We start from the raw sequence: 24,099 nt of genomic DNA on the forward strand, positions 1-24,099 counted from the left end.
TTTCCTTTCTTTGTCCCATGAGCAACACGAGGCACAGGACTGGGAACCAAGGCCGTGAGCAGTCCAAGGCTGCCCGCTTAAACCAAGGAGGCAGAGGGGCCTGAGGCTTGCCTCTGATTCTGAGTCCCTGGGTCCTGCCATGAGTGACAGGAGGCCTGTGCCACAGGAGACGGCAGGAGAGAGAGCGGGTCTGTGACCTAGAGGGTGGTGGGGACTGGTAGCAGCCGGCTCGACGGGTCTCAGATCCCTGCGCTCCAAACGGGGCAAGACAACCAAGGTCAAAGGAAGGTGAGCCCTTAACATCAGGATATAGTTTTCTGGGATGGGACTCTCCCAGGCATAGAGGCCAAAGGATCTGCTTTTGGCCCGGGATCTGCTTCGGGACCATCTGGACCCATCACCTCCAGGCCACCAGGGCTCTGCAGGGACTGCATGAGAAGCAGACGTAACAACCACCAACACAATAATCACGATGATGATGATGATGATGGTGATGAAGAACACAATAATGAAGAAGTGGGTTGTTCCCCCGGCTCAGAGGGAACATTCTTGTATAGTCCCTCTTGGCTAGGAGTATATTGGGGGATTTCTTGCCATGCCACCGCATTCCCTCTAAGTGCTGAGGACAGAGGCCTGGTCCTGATTCAGTGAGAGAGGGCGTGGCCAGAGAGGGTGGGGAGAACGGGGTCTGAGTGAATTCACAGGGTACAGCTGGTGCTTTGCTCACGCAACTTGGCCAGTGGGAGTCACCTGGGTGCTAAGGAAGGTGTCCTTACAGAGGGGCTGAGAAGGACCTCTGGGGGGCACGTCCCTGCTCTGGACTCCTGCAGATCCCCTGGGATCCACTCCCTGGAGCTCACAGGTTGGCAACTGAACGTGGGCGCTCAGGCAGAAACTGAGGGTCCCCCGACACCTGACTCTGTTTCTGTCTGGTGGTTCCTCTTCCGGTTACCTCCTCGTCTTGGAATCTTTGGCTTAATTTGGGAAATGGTGGAGGGGGAGCAGGATCATGTGTCCTTCCAGATGTGTTGGGTCTTAGACTGGGGCCCAGATCTTTGCACTATTTGATCACCTTTGCTTTCTGATTCCTCTGTGTCTGGGCTCTTGGCAGGTTGGGGAGGGCTCTGCTCATTTGTTACTTTCCTCCACCATAAAAGCTCTCATTGGTTGAGTTGTACAGGTATCACGTAATACAGGCTCCGCTTCCTTCCTTGGGGAGGGGGCGGCGAGAACCCTCTCTGAAGGGACAGAAACAGCACTTCCTGCTCTCAGGGTTGAGGTGAGGAGGGAGAGACAAGGCCTAGTATCATTTGCTTGTCTCCTCGAGACAGGGCCATGGAGAGAGCTCAGTGCCCAGGAGGGCCAGCCAGGTAGAGATGGGCTCCGAGAGGTAGAGTCGGGGGCTCTGAGAGGCTCAGCATATAGTAGACCTTAGTTCTTTTCTCCCCTTCCTCCTTTTTCTTAGTGAAAATTGCTGTCACTTACTGTTGGCTTATGTACTATGTCTATGCTCAGTACTAACCATGCTTTTTCTCATTTAGCCTATACGACCATTCCATGAGGGGTGGTTTTCATGACTATGCATTTTAGATGAGGAAACTGAGGCTCAAGGATGTGAAGTTGCTAGTTCAAGGTTACACAGCTCGTAGGTGGTAGAGCTGGGACTCACACACAAAATATTTAAGCCTGTGAATGGATGGATGGAAGGATTGAGGGTGGTGGGCAGGTAGATGTATAGATGAATGGAGTAGTTGATGACTCAGTAGGTGGGTAGAAATGTGTTCACAGGAATGGGGATAGATGTGTGGATGGATGGATGGATGGATGGGGGAATGGATGGATGGGTAGGTAGATGGATACATGAATGGATAGATGGATGAGTGGGTAATCTACCTGTTCCTTCCCCCTCAATGTGGGCTTCATTCCTACCCAGTCTCTTCCCTCTCTCTTATCCAAGTTATCCTACTCCTTGTTGGACCTGGAGTCTACCCTGAACCCCAGTGTATTCACTCCTAGGCGATGGACTTTACCTCTGTCTCCCAATGATAGACACATATATTTCAACCCAGGGCCTCTACCTACCTCTTACCTGGCTGAGACCCAAAACCTCTTCCCGGGCTGTGGCTGTGGGCTAGACCAGGAGCCCACTGGGTCCTGGCCTCCTCTCCATTCTATAGGGATTTCTGGGACACTGGATTGGCACTTTGTCAGCTGACGGAATAGGAGGGTGGATATTTTAGGAGGTCTGCTCAACCCACATAGCTTTCTTTGGAATTCTGGGTGTTCTCCACCCTCCTAAAGCAAAGAGCCTGGGTACCATGATTATATTATGAGACCCTTCACTCCCTCTGGCCACAGTTGATTGGGCCACAGGCGACCACCGAACCAGAGCTAGTCTAATAATAGTCATTCTCCAGGGAATTAGAAGGGGGACACCGAGATACTGAGTCAACGGTGGTGGACATTCAGACTGAATGTATGGTTGGGTCTGAGCTGTGTCAGGTTCTGAGGCAAGTAGTAAAGGAGATAATAATACATATCAAGAGCTTAGCATAGCACCTGCCACGTAGGAAGTTCTCAATAAATATTAGGACTTATGATTGCGATGGGGAGCATGGAGGGTTCTGGATGCAAATCAGTCTCTACCAAGTCGATTTGCATGAGCTGTGGAAGGCAGAAGAGAGGTGGAGGCCACCTTCCTGCCCCCTTATGGGCTGTCTCTGTCGTGGAAATGTGAGAGTTTTCCACACTATTGCTTCCCAGGTGACGAGAAGCATCGTGATGGGGCCAGGGGTGACAGCAGCTTCCTGACCCTGGATTACAGGCTTTCTGAGCCCTGGATTACAGCTCTGGGCATGACCTTGCAGCTCTAGTCCCAGAGTCTCCCTGGATAGGTCTGTTCTGTGTCGCTCTGGGAGCCACTGGGGGCCCAGCTGGCCCTTACTCCCTCATCGCTTCCACTGGTTTTGTACACATCTGTGTTCAATCCCCTCCTGCTTAACATGTCCTGTCCTGAGCCCTGGTTATATGTACGGTTTCCATCTCCTGAGAGTAACTGACTTACAGCTGCATTATTTCCACTTTGAAAAAGCTCAGGCAAGACCTCTGACTGGTCAGGCTTGGATAAGAGGCCCACCCAACATCCCCAGCTGTGGCCAAAGAGGCAGGGTCACATAAGGACACAGTAACTCCCAAGGTAGCTACGTGGATGGTGATGAGTTCGGGACAGATGTGCCCACAAGGAGACAGAGGTCAGATGCCGTGACGGACAGTCACCACACCCTTCATATCTGAAATAGGGACCAGGGGCCTGGGCTGGAGCCCCCCACCGGCTCACCACTAGGAGCTCCTGCCGGGACACAGTCAGTCGGGGGTGAAAAGGACATAGCGGCCCAGTACCCTCTGGTTCGAAAGAGAGAGAAAAGCAACAGAAAACACACCTCAAGGGGACCCTGTTTTCTAGAAACATGTCTTTATTTAAAATTTAAAACCATATTACTTCATACAGCAAACTGTGCACTTTAATATATCACAGTGTCTTAAAAAGGAAAATAATCAGATTTGTTTGGAAAGTTATTTACATCAGCCTAGAATGATTGGCAAGTAACACAGTTACTATGAAACCCAAATCGTTACAAAATGTTTACAAAAAACTATATTCATAGAAATTCTGCATGTCCACAAAGGGCATCCCCTGAATGGCCCAGAGACCAGTGTGTGGGAACCATGTTGAGTGGGAGAGGGGGGCATCCAGGCACTCTGGTCTGGGTGGTGGGACAGGCCAGGGGTCTCACATGGCGCTGTCTGGGGGCTCAGCCCTGGGGCGGGGAACCCAAGTCCCCGACAAGGGAGGCCCAGCCAGGAAGTCGGCCCAGGCAGAGATGGGGTGGGGGTTTGGAGCACAGTGGCATGAGGGCCCCTGGAGCCAGGACAGGCCCCTCCTCGGGGGGCCGGATTCAGATGTGCTCTGGCGGGGGGGCCCCAGAGGCAGATTAGTGCACACCAGCCTGACGCGTGGGACCCGAGCAAAAGGCGGGCTGTTGACCGCACGGAAGTCTACTCTAGTACCTTCTCCCTTGCAGACTCCAGAGGTGCTCTGACCGGTGGCAAGGGCGGGACCACTAGCAAAAAGGCTGGCATTATGTAGAACAGGAAGACCCAGGCAGGGCAGGGCCGGAGGTCTGCAGGTATGGTGGGGGGGGGGGGGGTGGCGGTGCTCCCGGCCGACCGCCCCGCCCTGCCGGGGGAGGTGTAGACAGGGAGAGGAGGCAGACAGATGGCGTGGGCTGTGCTAGGGCCAGAGGGCCTTGCTGGCTTCTCATCTTTCACCGGGTGTCACTGCACTGTTCGCATCTCTGGCTCCTCGGTCACTCCCTAACAGCTGGTCTCTGGGTCAAATGGGTCTGGGGACATTGTCTGCAGTGGGACAAACTTGCTGGCATGACTACAGCCGCTTCCCCGTATCGGGAGGCCCCAGAGTTTTGATCTGTAAAACAGAGACATACTGCAGGGTGGTTTGAGGTCTTCTGTTCTAGAAGGCAGGGGATGGGGACAGGGTCCATAAGTAGGGCACTGGGACATTGCACTGGCATGCTGACAGTGCCTCTGGGGTCATTCCCTCTGAAAAGCGTTTTTTTCCTAGCTGTGAACTGCGTCTCTGTGTGGGGGTGAGAATCTGAGGCAGAGGCCTTCGCCGCCTAGAATGTTCCAGCCTTTGAGGGTATTCCGGGTGGAGCCGGACACATGCCCGGCCACTGTGACAGGCGGAGGTCCCAGGAGCCAGGTCCCAGTAGGGCATTACTCCTCAGGCACAGGCCATAGACACGCTCGGACTGACACAAGGCCTGTCGGTCTCTCCTGCCCTGCCCCCACCCCCAGCAGAGGCTGCCTGGGCAAGGCTCACCTCCCAGCCACAGGGTCCTCTTCTTCAGGGTTTGGAGCTCTGATGTGTGCTCCCCATCCCCGCGGGGCTCTCTGCGGCCCCTGCCCCAGGTGGCCTCCATTCCAGACTTGGCCGCTATCGCCCCATCCCTCACCTGGTCCCCACCCATACTGGCTGGGTTATGTACACTCTGTGTGCAGACGTGCAAGGAGGGGTGCGTATACACATGGGCTACGGGTCATATATACACTGTGCATATATATATACATATATATATATACAGCATATATATATATATCTTTTTACATTCATATATATATGGTACAGAACATTAACCTTCTACCAAAAACAGTTTTGTGACATCACATATGGCCTCAGCTCTGAAATCTTAACTCCAGGGCAAATCCACGACTGAAAAATGAGAGCTCGATTCAAACTGGCATGGGGACAAAGGGCAGGGCCCTTCTACGGCGGCAGGCAGCTGGGCCCCTTCCAGATGTGTCCACTCAGCCTGGGAGACTGTTCCGGATGTGTCTATTCCAGACCTGTCCACAGAACTGGGCTCATTTCTTGCATCTGTCCAAGGGGTTGGTCTGTCCCAGATGTTACGTCCTTACAGCTGTTCGTCCAGATCCCTCGGCCCTTCCAGATGGCTATCCACACGGGACCAGTCCAGACATGGGCCAGAGTTTGGCCACCTTCCAGATGTTTGTGCATACAGCTGAGAAAGGCTTGGGGAGGGACCGGCCTCATGCTGAGCCACGAAGCAGCAGCTTTGCAAAACTCCACACAGTAACCCCTGGAAAAGAAAGCAGGGAGGGAGCCTCTGACTGTTCTCCGTGAGCGTGTGCCTGGGTCTGTCCCCTTCTCGCCTCCGGTGTAAGGAGGGGAGTGACTTCTCACCACGTGGAAACTTCATCCAATGCTGCCACACCCCTCCCCCATTCTGGGCCATCACAGTCTGTCTGCCAAGTGCATTGGGGAGGAAGCCGGGATGTGCTCTTCTCGTTGAGGCAGTCTTGGCCGTGAGGTGGGGGTGGGGAGGCCCTCCAACCCTCCAGAGACTCGGAGTCAGCTCACCTGCCAAGAGAGCCTTATTCCCCTGGAGAGGTGCTCACAGAGTAGGGCCGCCTGATGGCAACAAAGCCGTCAGGGTTTTCTTAACTGTCCACAGCAGAGAGACCAGGAACGGGTCAAGGGGAGAGAGAGAGGAGGAGGGCTCATCGTCCCAAATCCCCAGGGTGGCTGGGGAGGGGGTGGCCCCTCAGTTTGGCCAGGCTGAGCAGGCTGAGAGGAGGCACTGGCATGGCGGGTGGGAGACGCAGGTGGAAGGTGGGGGTCAGTCTTCTGTGAAGGGAAGGCGTGTGGGGCCAGACGAGGGCGGTCCGGCAGGTGCTCCCGCGAGTCCCGTCTTCCGCGCTGTCAAAGCCAGCTTTTACGCTTCCATGGGCCAACCTCAGTGCCACCGCGTGTGGGCGTGCCCACGGGCACCCTCTGCAGCCCCGGGGTGCACCTGCTGGCAGGGCGGGCCCAGTCTTGACTTCCTCTTGGTCCGCCTCCACGGGAAAACCTTCTGCCCCAGAAGTGCCGCCTGGCACCTCTTCTGCCCCGGGAGAGACGACAGCTCACGCTTGGGCAGAAAGGGTTTCCACCGCACTTTGAACACTGGGCTGGCCTCGAAGCCAAACAGAGGGCACCAGCCAGAGTCTGCCCATTCGCCGCACACACGGACATAAGGCTTGAGTGGGAGGGGGAGTCGGGCAGCATTGTCACCCCAATCACTTAAGTACTTTCTGGGAGAGAGGGGGTTCCCAATGGAATGGAATGGTGCCCACGACTGTTCACGCCACCGATGAAGCCTCTTCCCAGCCCATGCCACTTCTCTTTCTCCCCCCGCCAGTCCACGTATGCGCGCGGCCCCAGAAGCACACGGCACGTTCACGGAGCGTCATACGCAAAAGCACACGATGTCGACAGATCCTTGTGACCGACGATCTCTCCCCCACAACAGAAGTGCAAATAGACCCTGGTTCCCTGCCTTGCTGATTGTCCATCTGTGCTTCTGCTGCGAGCTGGGAGCACATGTGTGAGTGTGAACACACGTGTGCAAGCATGTTCCCCCCAACACTGAGAAACTCCAGTTCCGCATGGCTTCTTGCATACATGCACTGAGCTGTGCTGCCGTCTGTCTGCTTCTGTCCTCCCTTCTGCTCTCTGCTGCACACACAAGCCCACGCACACGCCCACGTGCACCCCTTGATGACATGGCTTCTCCTTTTCAACATTTGGCGATGCTCCGGGTTCTATCCTGTCCTCCAACCTCTGCCACTGGCGCATAAATGTGCACGCACATGCACACACACACACACACACGCACACATAAGCATACCCACTTGTGCACGCGTGTACACATATGTATACTCACCAGAACCCCATTAAGACATGGCTTCTTCTGTTTTTACGTGTATGGGGCTCTGCTGCTTGTCCAGATCTGTCTTCCTCATCCCAAATGCACACACATGTGTGCACACACACGTCAGAACCCAGGGATTGTGTTCATTTCGTGCCCTGGACTCTGTGAGACGTCCAAATCTGTCCTTCAGCCCCAGCCCCTAAAGCTCACACACACACAAAGATACACATATATGCACGCACACACACACTCCTACACATGGAAGCTCACGACAGCATGGCTTTTCCTGTCATTACGTGTTGGCGATGCCGCACATCCAGCTCCCTTCTCCCGCCTCCCAAGCGCACAGCCTGTTGGAGCTGCTGGGATTGCGGGAGCCAGCTGGTCTGGTCCTGCAGCTTCACAGCTTGGAGGAGGAACAGTATTAATCACGAGTCAACTGCACTCTCCTGCTTTGGGAGTCCCTGGGGGGTGGGACTGGAGGTTACCCTTAACCCCGACTGAGAAGGCCCTCGAGATCTCAATGGAGCTCTTCCCTAACCAGACTCCCCGAGCAGAAAAAAGACAGAGGAGGAAGGGCGGTGACTAGTGTCTTCTGGGTCCCTGTCCGGAACCTCCAGCCCTCCCTCCCCTGCTCAGAGACTGCCCTCTGCCCTCGGCAATGGGAAGCCCTGCTGGCCCCATCATGTTCTCTTTAAGGACACTTTGCTCCTAACCCTTCCACGTCTCATTCCTTTTCTAGAATCGTAAGACTTCTAGAGCATCCATTCTACCTAGCTGGAACCCACAGATCATCTGGTCCACTCGACTGTTACCCCATCTGCGAGTATTTCTTTGCTGTACCCCCCAACCCCACTAAGTCCAAGCTGCTCTGGACAAGAGACTGGGGCCAAGATGGCCTGTGTCTCTGTGTGGGGTCTTTGGTTAATTATCCAGGAGGCAGCTTTTCTTTCACCGTTCTTGGGGCCTCTATGAGCTCTGATATTCTGTCCCTGAAAACTTTCTTTTACTGGGGAGCATCTTTAGGTTTGGCAAGCCCGGGACACCAAGAGTTCTTTAGGGACCGTCTGGCTTTCCCCATCTACCCCAAAGTTAGCCTGTGCAGCAGGACTGTGATCCTTCTTTTGAGGAGGGGTGATGACGTTCACTTCAACCTAGGCTTCTCTTCTCCTTCCGAGATGACAGAAGGAGGTCAAGGTCAATAGGCCAGGAATGGAGAGTTGCTGATGAGTAGATGGCGAAGCGCCCAAGCTCTCAAATGCCACTAGGGTTTAGAAAACAGCCCAGTGACCAGCAAAATGAGACCCAATGGCTCAAGGGCCTATGGGACTTCCATGGAATCCGTTGTTCTTCTGGCTTCAAATACTGACTGAATCTCTGGTCATCCTTTGTGAGAGATTCAGGGGGGGCCTCTATCCTCGGGCCAGAAAGAAAATTTGCTCTGACCACTCCCCCCCACTTTATACTCCTGGAGACCTCCTTGAGGAATGGGAGCCATTGGACATTGTCCATAAGAATTCAAGATGGCGGCCTCTGTGCATTCTCCTCTCTCCCATACCACAAACTCCTCTTTTTCTCTATGGGGCTTTCTGCCTTCAACTTTGCAAAGATGGGGGCTGCCTGAGACCAGGACTATGTGAGCAGCCTCTGAGGGTGAAGGTCTTCCTTCTGCTCAAGACGTGTGGGGTGGCCATCCCATCTTCAGCTCCCAATGGCTGCCACACTACAACCCTTAAAGTACCCAAGGTTTGTCTCTGGTCTCACGGTCAAGGCCCAGGAGGCCTGGGCTCATGGGGAAACAGTGGCAATATAAGAGCTGTTTCTCATTTTCTTTGGCCTCTGCAGGGCCGTGGTAGAAACTTCTGACTGTTGAGGAGAATTGAGGGGCAGGTGAGTTTGGCCTGAGAGGCATGTGCTTCCTTTGGCCTTGGCTGTCTCGGCTGGCAGCTTTAGAAACCCACAGAAGAAATGAGAGGCAAGTGGGGGCCTGCTGGTCTCCTGGTAGGTAAGGGCAGAAGGCTCCTGGCCCAGCAGGCAGGCAACGGCCCTGGTCCCCAAGCCCAGTGTGGGCACGGGGGAGGTGCCTTCCAGTCTCCTTTGCTTTCCTCTGCCCTGCCCCCAGGCCTTCGGTCCCCACCCCACCTGTGCTTAGGGGAATACAGGGGCCAATGGTGTGCTGCAGGCCATGCTGTCCTTGCCCGGAAGCCGGCGATCGTTGAATGTGTGCATGTTGATGACAGCATCAGTCTTGACCATCATGGGAGGCTGCGGCTTGTGCTTGACCCGACGCTGGCAGGTGAGGGAGAAACGGATCTCGTCGGCTACGGTGCTGCAGAAGGAGCGCTGGGGTGGGGTGGGAGGGCAAGGGGCACATGGGTGAGGCTTGGCCTTGCCACCCCAGCCAGTGCCTCCCTTTCCTCCCCAGGCTGTGCCAAGGCTGCCTGTCTCTCTCTCACCTTCAGGCCACCCACCCGCTGCCAACTCAGGATGACCAGTTTGTGGGGCAGCCTACAAAGCATTACATTCTTGTTTGGAGACTAAGGGAGATAGGGCAGGTAGTATCATCCTATCCCCATTTCACAGAGGAGCAAACTGAGGCTCTGATTGGCACGTACCTTAAAGTTTGAGGAGCTGACCTGTCTGATTTTTCTCCACTAGATTCTGAGGGCAGGAACCAAACCAGCCTCGTCCAGGTGAGCCCAGCGCTGGCCTGGCCCAGAGTCAAGCTTAAGAAACACCCGGTGAATGCATAGGTAACCTTTCCCCTGGGAGGGCTTCCAACTGAGGGAAGAATCACTGTGCTCCCACTAGGAAAGTCCAGCATGTTTCTCAAGGTGCGCAACTGGGAGGCGGGTCCCTGCGAGGCAGCGGGGTGGCAGTGGCTTCTGGCCTGGGTCCCTCATGGGCACCCAGAAGGGAAGGCAAAGGTACAGCTTTGCCTGCAGGTATCTGAGGGCAGTGGCTCCTCTGAGCCCAACAGACGGAGGCTGTCCTGTGACTTGTCTGGCAGACAGGGGGCGCTGTTGATAGCTCAACTTCTGCATGAGGTCAGGGTATTAGCACTCCCAGGCACCTGTGGGCGGCTGGTGTGGTGCAAGGGAATTCGAATTCTGGCTCTGCCTCTTACCCGCTTCCCCTCCAAGCTTCCCCTGTTCACCCACTAAACACAGAATAGCCTCCCTCTTACCTCCCTTATTCATTCTGAAAATATTTATTGCGGGCCTACTATGTTCCATGCACTGTTCCAAATGTTAGGCATACAGACGTGAAAAAGACAGGTCTCAGCCCTCAGGGAGCTTACGGTCTAGGATGTGATAGAAACAGGTAATAAACTTGCAAGCAAATAAATCACTTCAGGGAATGGTAACTATCTCTAAGAGAAAAAAACCAGTGGAATGGGATACAGCGGGGGCTGGGCGTGGGGGCAGGTGGGGAAGGCTACTTGAGTGGTGGCATTTGAGCTGAAACCTGAATGGCTAGAACAGGCCAACGACAGGGTGCTCTGGGGCAAGAGCATTGCAGGTGGCTGGAACAGCATGTGCAAATGGCCTGGGGCTGAACTGTGTTTGGTGTGTTAAGGACTAAAAAGAAGGCCGATGTGTGTGGAGCAGAGTAAAGGAGTTCAGTGTGAGAGGGAGAAAGTCAGACAAGTGGACCAAGACCAGGTCTTGTAGGCTTTTGGGGAAATGTGGAGCTCATGCCAATGGTATTGGGAATTCCTAAAGAATTTGGTGGTTCTTTTTTAATGTATTGTAATTTTTTTTAGCCATTCTTTTTGATTGGACGTCAAGGGTTCCCCCCCACGCCATTCTTCATGTGACAATTAACACTTCCGTGAACATCCTTGTAAATAAAACTGCATCTACCCTTGGCCACTTCCACTGGGTGCATTTCGAAAAGTAGAAATTCACTGTCAAAATGTGTGGCCACTTTTAAGACTCTGTCCAGACCGCAAAGTTGCCTTCCAAAAACGTATCCGCTTGGACTGATCCCAGCAATACGGGAACATGTCCCTTTCCTCCTGCCCAGGAGAAATGTGACACCAAGAATGATCTTTCCCCTTCCTCTTTGCTGACTCTGGCTTTCTGATTATAAAGGGCCCTATTTCATTTCTGATGGATGTAAAAAGCGCCTGTTTTGAATGGTCCCTTCCACACGGGACTTAACTGCAGTCTCCTTCCACACTGGCCCTATGTCCCTTTGAACTTCTCTGTGAGAAGGACCTCTGTCCAGCCCTCAACTCACGTGCACATTTAAATCACCCTATAAGTACGCTTTCTTAAGACACCAACGCCAGGCTCTGCCACAGACCAATTAAAACCATCTCTGGGAGTGAGGCCAGGACATTAGCACTTAAAAAACTCTCTCCCTGTGATTCTAATTTGCTACCAGGACCCAGAAACATTGCTCAACCACACTTGAATTAATCAGATGGGTTGAGCAGACTTCTCCTGCATGTACAGTTGGGCCAGACCTCTTAACATTCTTTTCTTTTTTAAACTTTTGATTATGGAAATTTCCAACTATATGCAGGAGAGGGAAGCGTATAATGAATCCCTATGTAACCATCACCGAGCTCCAACAATTACCATGGAGGGTTTTGTGCAGGGGAATGACACGGTTTGAATTAAGTGTGAAACAGGGCACTAGCTGTGTATGAAGAGCGGATGGGAGTGGGGAGGTAGGAAGGCCAGACTGGAGGCTGTCGCACGGTCCAGCTGGAGGCGAGGGGGCTTGTCCTGGAATGGAACAGCAGCGGTGGGAGTGTGTGCTCAGAGTCAGAGCAGGGGTGGGGCCGGCGGGCCTCCTGGTCGGGGGGGGGGGGGGGGGCAGGGGGAGGCAGGGTGGGCTCAGATACCCCGTGCGCTTGGGAGGCACGAACCCACGAACCCAGCTGGAACCCTGTCCTCCCTTCTCCCTCCCCTCCCCGCGCAGGTCCCGGTCCTCGAGTCTCACCTGCTCTCGCTCCGCTGTTTTGCGGAGCTTGTACACAAACTCGCCCACGGCCACCAGCACGGACAGGACCAGCCCGGCGGCCAGGACGATGAAGATGCCCCCGATCTTCTGGACGCCCAGGGCGCTGGCCTCTTTGTTTTCTTCCTCGGGACACCCGCTGCCTCGCCACCACTTTTCCTTCATGATGTGGAGCTTGTCTTCCTCCTGCAGCTGCAGGATGGCAATGGTGATCTTGTCCCGGTACGGGGAGCCTGCGTGGGGGACAGGGGTCCGGCTGGCAGCGGCATTCAGTGCCGTGTGCGTTCGCCCTGCCGGCACCCTGCTCGGTGCTGGCCACCATCTCCATAGGCTCACAAAAGCCCCTCTTTGAATGATCTACGGTGTTTGGGTGGGAGAAACGTCCTGATTTGGGGTGGGGAGTTTTGCCTAGGAGTCCCTGTCTCCACAGGCCCCTGGAACGCACGGTGTATCTGGGCTGCATCAGCAGGGGAAAAGTCAGGGAGAACAGGCATGACCTCTGAACGGACCCCACCCCCACCCCCGCCCTGCCTCACCCCGCCCTGCCTCACCCCGCCTCTGGGTTGCCCCCAGCTCTCCTCTGCCTAGGCCCCGGCTGACCCCGCGAGGTTGGGACGTACGCCTTGGTCTCTGGGCTGAAGAAATGCCACCTTTTTAGATTCAGTGGGATGAGCTGGGAGAGGGGGCAGAAGACTGTGTGTGTGGGTGGATGTGGGGGCCCTGCCCATCCTCTGTCCCCCAAGCCCCACTCCCGCCTGCAGCCCCTCACTCACCCATGGGTGTGCCAATGCCGTAGCCCTTGGAATCGATGAGGCCCCCGATCTGTGTAAGGTTGCAGTTCCTCTGGGTGACGTACTCGATGGTCGTGGACTCCATGAGCAGCGCATAGTCGGCCGTCAGGGTCCTCTGGATGCCTTCCTCATTGTTCTTCACCAACGCCGAGGGCTTGCTGCTCATGAAGGCCCACATCTTCTCAAAGGTGGAGATCTTGGATTTCTGGGCCACGAGGGGAGGGGGGGATGCACACAGTCACTGAGCACACCGGGGGCCAAGTACCATACCCTCTACTTAGCAGCACTCTAGCCACTGAACCCTGTCTACGGCCCTCAGAGGAAAGAATGCGACCCGTTGCTCAGACGTGGATACTGAGGCCCTGGGAGAGGAGGTCCCGACACACACAGTTGGGGAGTGATGAAGCCGGGATTCAGACGCAGCCCCCCGCCCCCCCCCCCCCCAGAAACGCCTGGCTCTTTGCCGTGGCGCAGTGATTTTCAGACTGACTGTTTTTTAAATGATTTTCCTTCCTCTGACATGTATTAAAGGTCTACATGTGCAGGCCTTGTTCTAAGAGCTTTATCTGCATTAACTGGCTGATTCTCCACGACGATCCGAGGAGGCGGGTACTACCTTTGGCTCCGTTCTACGGAAACGGAAGCATGGCCAAGTAACTTGCTCAAGGTTAGTAGCAAATTTAGGCTTCGAACCCAGGCCATCTGGCTCTAGAGTCCATGCTCCTAACCACTGAGCTTCACTGCCTCATAGAAACCTCTGTGAGGGTAGACAGGGAGAAGTGGATGCCAGTGAGAGCAAAGCTTGGTGGGTTCTGGCCTCCCCCCACTTCCACTGCAGCCAAAGAGGGCTCCCCCTGTGTGCCGTGTTCCAGGGGAAGACGAGGGTTTGTCTGCTGTGCTTCATTGAGGAGGGGGGGGGGCGAGAAGTGGGGGCAGTCAGAGCAGGTGGTCTGCAGGCCCTTTATCTCCTGTGATTGTCCCCAGAGCATCCCGGGCTGGACGCTGCTGTGCGAACACAGCTAGCATGGCTAAGATCAGGCCTGGTGGGTGGGCAGCTGTGCTTGCCCCGGCTGGCTGGGGAGACTCAGAGAAGGTGTGGGGGGCAGGGAGAGGGGGCCGAGGTTGAATGTCCCCTGCTGCCGAGAAGAATGGGCAGATCAGGCTGCACAGCATTCCTGAGTTTTCTCAGGAAGTTACAGCCAGCCAGCTAGCTGCTCCCAGCAGGGGGGGGGGGGAGGGGAGGGGGAATGGCCCTGCCTCCAGGGTCCCCAGGGGAGCAGGTGGCTCTGTGGGCCCCACTGTGCCCGGCCGCTTCCAAGTCTAGCTGTGCCTGTCTGTGATGTCAGCCTGTCTCACTGGCACCCGGCCCAGCTCCGGTGTGCGTGACAGCAGGGGTGTGCTTGAACAGGCTGGTGCAGGGCCGGGGGGATGGGGAGGGGATGGGAAAGAAGCTATGTTTGTCAGGAGTCAGGGCGGTGGGGGCAGGGGCTGGGAGGAAAGTTGTATCTACTATTCTCTGGGGCCTTCTGGCTCTGGTAAGGGCTGTCCTCTCCAAAACTGGCTCCTGGAGGCCCAAGCATGCCTAGGGGAGCGGGGTGCCCCAAAGCAGCAGGCAAGACCCCACTCCTCCGGGCCTGAGGGCACCTTCCCAGAGAAGCAGCCACCATCCCACCTGCAAATATACCTGCCTCAAAGCTGAAGGCCCTTGATGGGTTCCATTCGAGTGGCAAGCTGGCTGCTCCCAGCAACCCAGCCATCCTACTTCCTATTCCTGCTTACAGCTACTCCACCATCAGCTACTCTGACCTCCTCAACCCTTGTCTCCAAACCCCGTGCTCTCCAGCTACTCCATCTCGCCAGCTACTCTCCCCCCTCAGCTCCTCCTGTGCCACCCCCCCCACCCATGCCCTCTCCCGACTAACCATTCTTGCCCTTAAAAGCATTCCTTTTTCGAGACTTTCTGAGTCCTCAGACATTGCTTATCTTCTAGATAATTTCTGGGATCCAGACTCTCCTTCTCTGGCTCCTTTTATCCCACAGGGCCTTTCTTACTCTGCCCAGGTTCACTGTGCTAGGAAGCTTCTATCTAGCTCCAGAGATCCCCGTCCCTGGTACTCATGCCGTTGCGTAATCCCCTCCCCTTGAGTGCGGACTGGACTACTGATTTGCTTTGAACTCCCCCTGCCCCCATCACGAGTGATGGGATGTCACTCCTAAGATTAGGCTCCAGGAGACTGGCCCTCTTGCTCGCACTCTCGCTGGCTGCTCTGATGGCAGCTGGCTGCCATGCGAGTCGCCCTGTGGAGAGGCCCACGTGGCCAGGAACAGAGGGCAGCCTCCAGCCAGCAGCGAACACAGAGCTGAAGCCTTCAGTGCACCAGCGCGGGAGGAACTGACTGCTGACAACAACCATGTGAGCGAGCTTGGAAGCGCAGCTTTGGGATGACTGTGGCCTTAGGCAACACCTCGACCGCAGCCTGTCACAGTCCCCACGCAGAGGACCCAGCTAAGCTGTGCTGCTTCCCAACCCACAGTCGATGAGATCGTAATGCCATTGTTTTAAGACACTCGGTTTCATGTAATCAGCTGTCCAGCAAAAGGTAACAAATACACTCTCCCACCCACATACGCACACAAGCTACTGCTGTTCCTCAAATCGTTGTTTTTTTCAGATAATCAGTTCCGATGATTCCTCTAACCAGGTCATCCAAGTCCAATCACCCCTAGTGCCAAGTATACATGCTCCTCAGATACTCTGTCTTCATGGTCATTATAACTAAGTACTATTATCCCATCAGTGGCTCTGGAACCTCAGCTTCTTTTCCATCTCAGTCTCTCCTGCTTCCAAATTCTCCTTCCATCAGAGGTGGGAACCAGGTGTTGATGAGACTGTCAGGGCTCCCCTTATACCTCTTAATGCATGAATCCATCTATTCATCCATCCATCCAACCATCCTTCCATCCAACCAACCATCCATCCAACCAACCAACCAACCATCCATCCAACCATCCATCCATCCATCCAACCATCCACCCATCCATCCATCCATCCATCCATCCATCCATCCTTCCTTCCATCCAACCATCCATCCATCCATCCATCCAACCATCCTTCCATCCAACCAACCAACCAACCATCCTTCCATCCAACCATCCTTCCATCCAACCAACCAACCATCCTTCCATCCAACCATCCATCTAACCATCCATCCATCCATCCATCCATCCATCCAACCATCCTTCCATCCAACCAACCAACCATCCATCCAACCATCCATCCATCCAACCATCCATCCGTCCATCCATCGTTCCATCCAACCAACCATCCATCCAACCATCCATCCAACATCCATCCATCCATCCATCCATCCATCCATCCATCCATTCTTCCATCCATCCACCCATCCACCCACCCATCCATCCGTTCTTTTATCCATCTATCCATCACTCAACCATGCATCCACTTCTCCACCTCACCCATCTTACCCACCACTCTCCCATGAAACCAGTCATCCATCAGTAAATCCCAAGTGCTGGCAAAAGTAACTTGACAAAGAACCACTCAGGAAGCCCTGCCCCACTCCTTCTGTCTCAGAAAGCGATGAGAACTCATCCTCATTCTGCAAACTCCTCCCTGCATCCTCCCCCAACACCTTATTCCTTCTTTCCACAGCAAGTCGAGCAGAAGCAGCGTTCTGCCATCAAAACATATGTTCTTTCCAGTAACACTCCACCATAAATGGAGACAGAAATTTCTTTCGGGGGTTGTGTGTGTGCGTGGGGGGGGGGGGGGGTGTTGAGGCTGAAGGCCTCCAGTAGCCTCAAAGCTGAAGGATTACAGAGAGGGAGCTGGTAAGAACACCAGGAAGCTAGGGCCTCCTGAGAGGAGAGGTGACAAAAAGGCGTGAAGACGGCTGTGATGCTGATTTCAAGAGGTTCAGCTCTCCCAGTTCCAGTGTCAACAAATTCTCACCTCCAAACTTTAAACAGGTGGTTCTGAAATCTGCCTCCCTAGAATGGCCACTGACTGTGCTTCTGTATTTTGGGGCTCCCATTTTCAGATGCTCAGCCATATCCACTCATGGTCTCTGGCTCCCCTTAAATTCCTTCCTTCTGTCTTCCAGGGATTCTGTGATTCCAAGGCACATCTCTGAAAAGCTCTCTTCTAGCAGGGCCCATCTGAGGCAGGGAGGGATATAGCCAGGGCCCCTCCTGGAGTCTCAGGTCGGAGCTATGATCACCACCCCAGGGAACGGAGTCCCGCACACCTATGGCTCCCACGTCATCCTGCCTGTCCCAGCTCCAGTGGGAACCTTAATAAGCATTGCTTCAGGGCCAGTCACCCAAATCAATTAATGGAATCGTTTGGAGCCGCCAATACAGGGCGACGTGCCAGGACGGAGAGGCTTTTTTTATCAGTAAAATTGGCAAGAAAGTAAGTTTCAGGCTCACGACTTTCAATTCCAGCCTCCTCAAAGAAGTAAATTGATTTTCCCCAACTGAAGATACTTAATCTTGAGAATTTAACATTTCTGTACAAGAAAAATGTATATATATATATATATATATATATATATGTATGTATATATATATATATAAATTTCAAAGGGAGCTGAATCCCAGGGAACAGGTGCAGAGAGGCAGAAGCAATGTGATTCCATGCGAGACCTTGGGTATTTTCCATGTTGGAGAGGAGACCTTTCCTCAAATTAATTGGCTTGCTTATCCCTGGGTGTGGAGGCTTTGGCAGTTAATCATGTCTCCTGGATTATTTCCTTAGGGACCAGGTGGCTTCCCAGAGTCTGCTGCTTCTGCCCGCCATTACATGTCACCTCACCAGGACAGACTCACGGACCCTCCAGTCTAGCGGTCACCCTGCTGTCCGCACATGCCCCCTGAGGCTTGCCTGGGAAGGCGGGGGCTGCAGGCTGGGGATAGAGGCGGCAAGAGGGGTCAGCTCTGTTGCATGGACTCTGGTGTCATGCCAACCTGGGTTCAAATGCCAGCTCCTTCTGGGACCACAGGCAAGTGACGTCACAAATCTGAGCCTCATCTTCCACCTCTGTCAAATGAGGGCTGGCTTAGCACAGGGCTGGGTCCCTAGGAAGTGCTGGACAAGTGGATGACATCATTATTGCTCTTTAAGGCTAACTTCTCTCATCTGGAAATCGGGGATAATAATTGCTAAAATGTAGAGTTTCTATAGAAAATAAATGACGCAAAGCGCAGGGTAAGAAAGCCCGGTGCTGACAGGGGCCAGGGAGGGCGCTGTAAAATAAGTAGGAAATGCTGAGTGGAATTGATACACTGGAGAGATTGATACTTGCCTCTTGGCTCCCACAACTGGTGCTCAGCGAGAGAGCAGCTCAGTGATGCCAAATCTTTCACATTTTCAAGAAGCTGGAAATGTGAATTTTTTAAATGCAAAAAGCTCTCAATTTTAAAATGCTGGCAACTCACGGAAGAAAATGCAAGCGATGTATGGCCCCCAAAACTGCATCTGTGGGCTGAAGAGGCCTGCGTATCTCCAGTTTCAACAACAAACAATAAACACAGTTAACACTTAGGGCATGTATACTCCGTGTCAGCTCCGGTTTTAAGCTGTTTACGTGAATTATCCCACTTAATCATCTCAGTAACTCTGCGAGATGGGTACTATTATCATACCCGTTCCATAGATGAGAAAACGAAGGCACAGAGGGGTCCTCAGGAACAGTAGTTTTCAGTCACTTCCCCTCATCACTGGCCCAGCCCTGCACCTGTCCCTGCCCCTCTGCCTGCCCTCTCAGGATCTCTCCTATTCTGAGGATCTCGGGGCTCCTTCTGAGTTCTTAGCTCTGTGCGGAGGCATATGACCATCCCGTGAGAGGCACCAAGGTCCTTCACAAAGCCCACAGACCCAGGGGAAGGGAGATTCACCAGGTGTCTCCTGGCTGGTCCCTCTCCAAATCCTTTGGGGACTACGGGGCAAAAGGAGAAAAGGGTCCGGCCTGCTTCCCAGTCTTCTGGGTCAGCCAACCAGCGGAGCATCTGACTTGGGTGCTTCTGCGTCCAGCACTGGGCTAACCACTGTACGTGCGGTAGCTCGTTGAGTCCTCTCGCTGAGTGCCGTCTGGTGGCAATCAGTACCCACGTCATACAGGTGAACAAAATGAGGCTCAGAGAAGTAGTGACTTACCCAAGGTCCCCCAGCAGAGACAACAAGTCCTGGGCGGTCTGACTTTAAGACGGATGTGACTGGACAGGGCCAGGCTGCACGGCACCGAACCTCGCCCGGTCCTTGCGTTTTGGCCCTCCGACCCTCCTTCTGCTTGAAGGCAAGACTCTGACCCTGGACAGGCCGGCAGATGGGTCAGGAGAAACTGGAGGCTGAGATAGGGTGAGGCTTCCAGCTCAGGGAAGAGTCAGCTGAGCGGCTGGAAGGTGGGGGGCTGGACAGAGGCCTCTCCAGGAACTCTCCAGGCTCCCTTGCTACAGCAGGGCAGGGCTATACAAGAGGGAGGGGCTGACGGTGCCAGAGCCCCAGGGAGCTGGAATTCTTGGCCCCCAGCTCTGGTCTCTGCCCTGAGCGGCTGTGTCTCACACGCAGTCCCTCCCTCTGCGATGTGCCTGCCTCGCGCCAGCACCAAAGGGGGCTAAATCCTCGGAGAGGCTGTTTTCCTACAGCTTCTCCTTTCCAAGCTGCCCAAAGAACACGCTTCCCCAATGTTCTTCTTTACATTTTGCCTACATATTTTTACAGCCAAACAGTGCTTTCAAAGACTTCCTTTTTTCATCTCCTAATTAATTTTTATCTTCCCAGACGGAGGGAGGACAGCATAGGAGACGCTGTTTGTGATGTCTGCTGCTCCCCGACAACTCTTCAAATGCAATTTCCTTTGGAATGCCGGGGCGTCTTGAGCCGCCCCGTCTCCCAGGCTGCAGGGTGGGCACGGGGCTCTGGCGCACCCCCTCCCCTTCCCCCCCGTCCTACCCCAGAGCCTGGCTTCCTGCTTCCCGCTGCTGCCTTTGGACAGGAGTGGGTTCTCTCCCTGGAGCTCTCCTCTCAGTCGGGGCGGGGCGGGGGGGGGCGGCGCTCTGTAGGAGCACACGAAGTTCCCCTGCCCTGCACCCCAGGATGTTCAGGGAGCCACCTGCTCAGTTCCTGCCCTTAACACGTCTCCTGCACCTGCTCTACTTGGCTTCTGCCTTTTTTTCCAAACTCTAATTCAGCGACAGCGTTCGCTCAACGTGTATCGCTTGAACAACGACGCGGGATGCAGTGGGACCGTGTGGACTGGGGATACGCACTGGCTGCAGCTCTGCTCTTCCCCAACCGAATCCCAGACCGTGGCTGACTCCTTAGAGAAGCCGCATGCACACAGCAACAGAGAGCACGGCCCCTGGTGCCAGACCGCAGGGGTTCAAATCCCGGCTCTGCATTTCATTAGCTGTTGATCTTAGGCAAGTCCGTGTGAACTCAGGCCACTTTTGAGCCTGCTTTCCTCAGGGTAGAATGGGAGATGATCACAATGGTCTCTACCTTCCAGAGTTGTGAGGAGGACACACACGGATACAGGCCAAGTGCATGGAATGTTGCCCGGCACCCAGTGAGTGCTTGATAAATGTTACTATTATCGTCGACCTTGCCAATGTCTCCTAGGCTCCCTGTGTCTACTCCTGAAGCTGATCCCCATCCGACCCTAGCGCCATATTCACTCATGGGCAGGGGAGAGGGGAGGAAGCAAGCTTGTCCGGGAAACTTCTGGGTGGGTGTTGGCTTCTACCTCATCATCCGAGGCAGGGTTAGGGTCCCCATGGTCAAGCTCCTCTTGGCCTGGAAAGCATTCCCACTGCTGTTGCCAGAGAAAAGGGAGCCTGGGCAGAAGAGCTGTGCTTGGATTAAAGCAGGAGGCAATGTAGGGGCGCCAGGGTGGCTCAGTCGGTTGAGCGTCCGACTTCGGCTCGGTCATGATCTCGCAGTTCATGGGTTCGAGCCCTGCGTCGGGCTCTGGGCTGACGGCTCAGAGCCCGGAGCCTGCTTTGGATTCTGGGTCTCCCTCTCTCCCTGCACCTCCCTGTCTTGCACTCTGTCTCTCTCTCTCTCTTTCAAAAATAAACATTAAAAAAAAAGCAGGAGGCAACGTAGCCAGACATCCAGAGGAATTAATTGGTGATCAGGAGAGCAGGAAAGTGGAGTTGGTCCCACAGGAGATGCGAGTTGCTGTTTCTGGCCGGCGGCCCTTGTGAGCATGGGCCCTCATGCCCCAGCATCCCAGCTGGGTGACAGCATCTGTGTCCCTCCCCCGCCCTCCTCCTGCACTGTTTGCAGGGAAGGTGCGTGAGGGCGGAGCAGGCTGCCGGGGGTGCTGCTTGATGCTGAGGACAGAGGCTCGGCGGGGAGCTGGAACTAGGCTCTTGGAAGCCAATCTGAGCATCTTAGCGTGGAGGGAGGCAAGGGCATCCAATCAGCGGCAATGAGCCTGCACCGGCCTTATTTATGCCGCTTCCCTTTGATCGGGAGCCCTGCTTAGAGACGGGCTCATGTGTAATGCATGAGAGATGCTTTGGCACAGTCAAAGGGCTGGGCCACAGCCTGGGGACTGGCACGAGCAAGCACACTCACACCAGCACACACACACACACACACACACACACACATACACGTATGTGTGAACCATCACACGCACATGCAGACACACGCATGCAGGGGCTATGAGGCACACACACGCAGGGGCTATGAGGCACACACACATGCACGGACCATGACATACACTTGCTGACACACGCACGCAGACACACATGTGTGCAGGGGCCATTATGCACACATACAAGCTATGACACACATACACGCGTGGGCTGACACAGAGGTCCACCCCCCCATGCTCACATTTGTCTAGACACACCCACGGGGACATGTAAGCAGACACGCACACACATAATCTCCATGCACACACACGTAGACATTCTGGCATATACACCTGTGTACACATCCACATGCCCAGACCACAGAAATACACGCACGCATACGCTCGCCCGTACGCCCACGGATATATGCAAACGCTTATGTCCGAGCACCAAGATGCACATAGACCTGCACAGGCAGACTTTGTACACGGGCACCTGTGTGCACCCATACGTGCCTAAATGCACGTTTATGTGTACCATATACTATGATACACACACGCGGGCACACACATGCTCACATACTGCCCACACTCATGAACACCTACACGGGGTCCCAGAGAGCCCCCAGCATGCTTGCGACACTTTTATATGCTCCTCGCACCAGATGCATGATAGTGACCTCTCAGGAAGGCCACATTTGCCACTTCTTGGTAGCAGCAGCGATGTTCACAAGGGGAGCCCTTTTCCTCTCTTTCCTCTTCACTAAACATCTGCTGTCCCTCAAGGAGGGACACAGGGGAGGCCAGGGTAGGGGCCAGTGCTGGTGGGGTTCCAGGAGGTAGAGGCTTTCCCTCCCCGCCCTCTCCTTCCTTCCTCTCTCCTCCCTCAGGCCCCTCTGGAGGCTCAACTCATCCCTCAGAGGCTTAGCGTGGAAGGACCCAAGAGCTGGGGGGACGGGGAACCAGGGCCCAGGGTTCCAGACTGATTGAGAGCAAGTGACTGATAAATAAATGGATGGATGCCTAGACCTACAGTCCCCGAGTTCCCGAATCCTAACCATTTCTGAGAAACCCTTAGAGTAGTGGTTCTCCAAGTGTGGTCCCTGGACCACCACCAGTGGCACCTGGGAATGCCTTACGCATGCACATTCGTGGCCCTGCCCTAGACCTACAAAACCAGAAACTCCAAGGGCGGGGCCCAGGAATCTGGGTTTTCCCCAAGCCTTCCAGGTGATTTGGATGCATATTCCAGTCTAAGAACAAATGGCCTGGAACGTGGGCTTTGGAGGAAGGCAGACCTGGGTCCATCAGCTCTGAGTTCTTGAACAACCTGCTTAATCACTCTGAGCCTCAGTTTCCACACGTGCAAAGTGGAAATAGTTGTGGTTCCCACCTCACAGGCCTTGTTCTGATGATTCAGTGAAGCCAAGCCGCTAGTCTGGCCCACTGTGAGCTCTCGGCGGTGGCCGCTGTTGTTTTTACTTTAATTTCCAGAAGAACATTTACTGGTTCTCAGGGTCAGTCAGTCTCCTCCACCATAGCTACTCTGGTAGGAGGTGGAAACCCTGGGGGAACTGAGCCAACACCCTACAGGAGGAGCAGGGAGGCCATGGCTGGATGCCCCTCAGGACAGTGACCGTAGCAGGTGGCAGGGGTTGTATCTGGACACCGGCATTCCAAGAGTGTAATACACTAAGAAATGTTTATAGACACCTGTTCCAGTTTTAACCTCCTCCCTTCCTTGGAGGACGTGCCCCCGGCCACACTCTCCGTGGTGGAGAGCTCACCTCCAAGTGCAGGGCAGCCTCTTGGAAGATGGAGGTCATGAAGACCCTAAGCCAGGCGCAGGGAGCCCACTGCCCCGGCCCCCGTTTGGGTGTCCGGGCCACGCTTCTCCTTCCCCTTTTCCAGTCTCATCCTCCCACCTGTGACGATTTAAGAGAACAGCACATTTACCCTGCCTGTCCCAGGGGTGACAGCGTGTAGGCTCTGTGCCGGGACCAACTCAGGTGGCCACGTCATCAAAGCTCCCTGAAACCAGCCGGTCTCCAACAGGCCGGGCCTGAGCCCCCGGGGGTTCCTGGCCCATGGATTCTGTGCAGTTAGGGAAGGACAGTGAAGGGCATGGGAGGGTCAGCTTGTGGTGCTGCAAGGGAGGGGGAGGGTCTCACCTTGAAGAAGGTCATGGTGGCCCCGTCTTTGACAGCCCCATACTCGATTTTGGTTTGCTTGGCCAGGTCGTCAGCAGAGTCGATGGGAGATTCCATGCGCTCCACGGTCAGAAAGGCGGCCAGGTTGGCCGTATAGGAGGAGATGATGATGAGCGTGAAGAACCACCAGATGCCGCCGATGATGCGCGTGGACAGGGCTTTGGGCATCAGTTCCGACCCTGGGAGAATGGAGAGGGCAGGCGGTCCCTGGCAATGTCTAGGG

At 54.8% G+C, this 24,099-nt stretch overlaps 1 protein-coding gene across 1 annotated transcript in view; it reads right to left on the reverse strand.

The window, feature by feature from the left end:
* Positions 1-3,455: 3,455 nt before the first annotated feature.
* Positions 3,456-24,099, reverse strand: part of GRIK3 (glutamate ionotropic receptor kainate type subunit 3) — a 229,386-nt gene continuing 208,742 nt past the window's right edge. The window contains exons 13-16 of the mRNA XM_027059631.2: positions 23,838-24,055; positions 13,043-13,265; positions 12,252-12,502; positions 3,456-9,638 (exon numbers count right to left, since the gene is read on the reverse strand). Coding sequence (XP_026915432.1) covers positions 9,444-9,638; positions 12,252-12,502; positions 13,043-13,265; positions 23,838-24,055 — 887 coding nt within the window. The 3' untranslated portion in view covers positions 3,456-9,443. The remainder of the gene's footprint in view (positions 9,639-12,251; positions 12,503-13,042; positions 13,266-23,837; positions 24,056-24,099) is intronic.

Source organism: Acinonyx jubatus, chromosome C1, assembly GCF_027475565.1.
Source record: "Acinonyx jubatus isolate Ajub_Pintada_27869175 chromosome C1, VMU_Ajub_asm_v1.0, whole genome shotgun sequence".
NCBI classification, from domain to species: Eukaryota; Metazoa; Chordata; class Mammalia; order Carnivora; family Felidae; genus Acinonyx; species Acinonyx jubatus.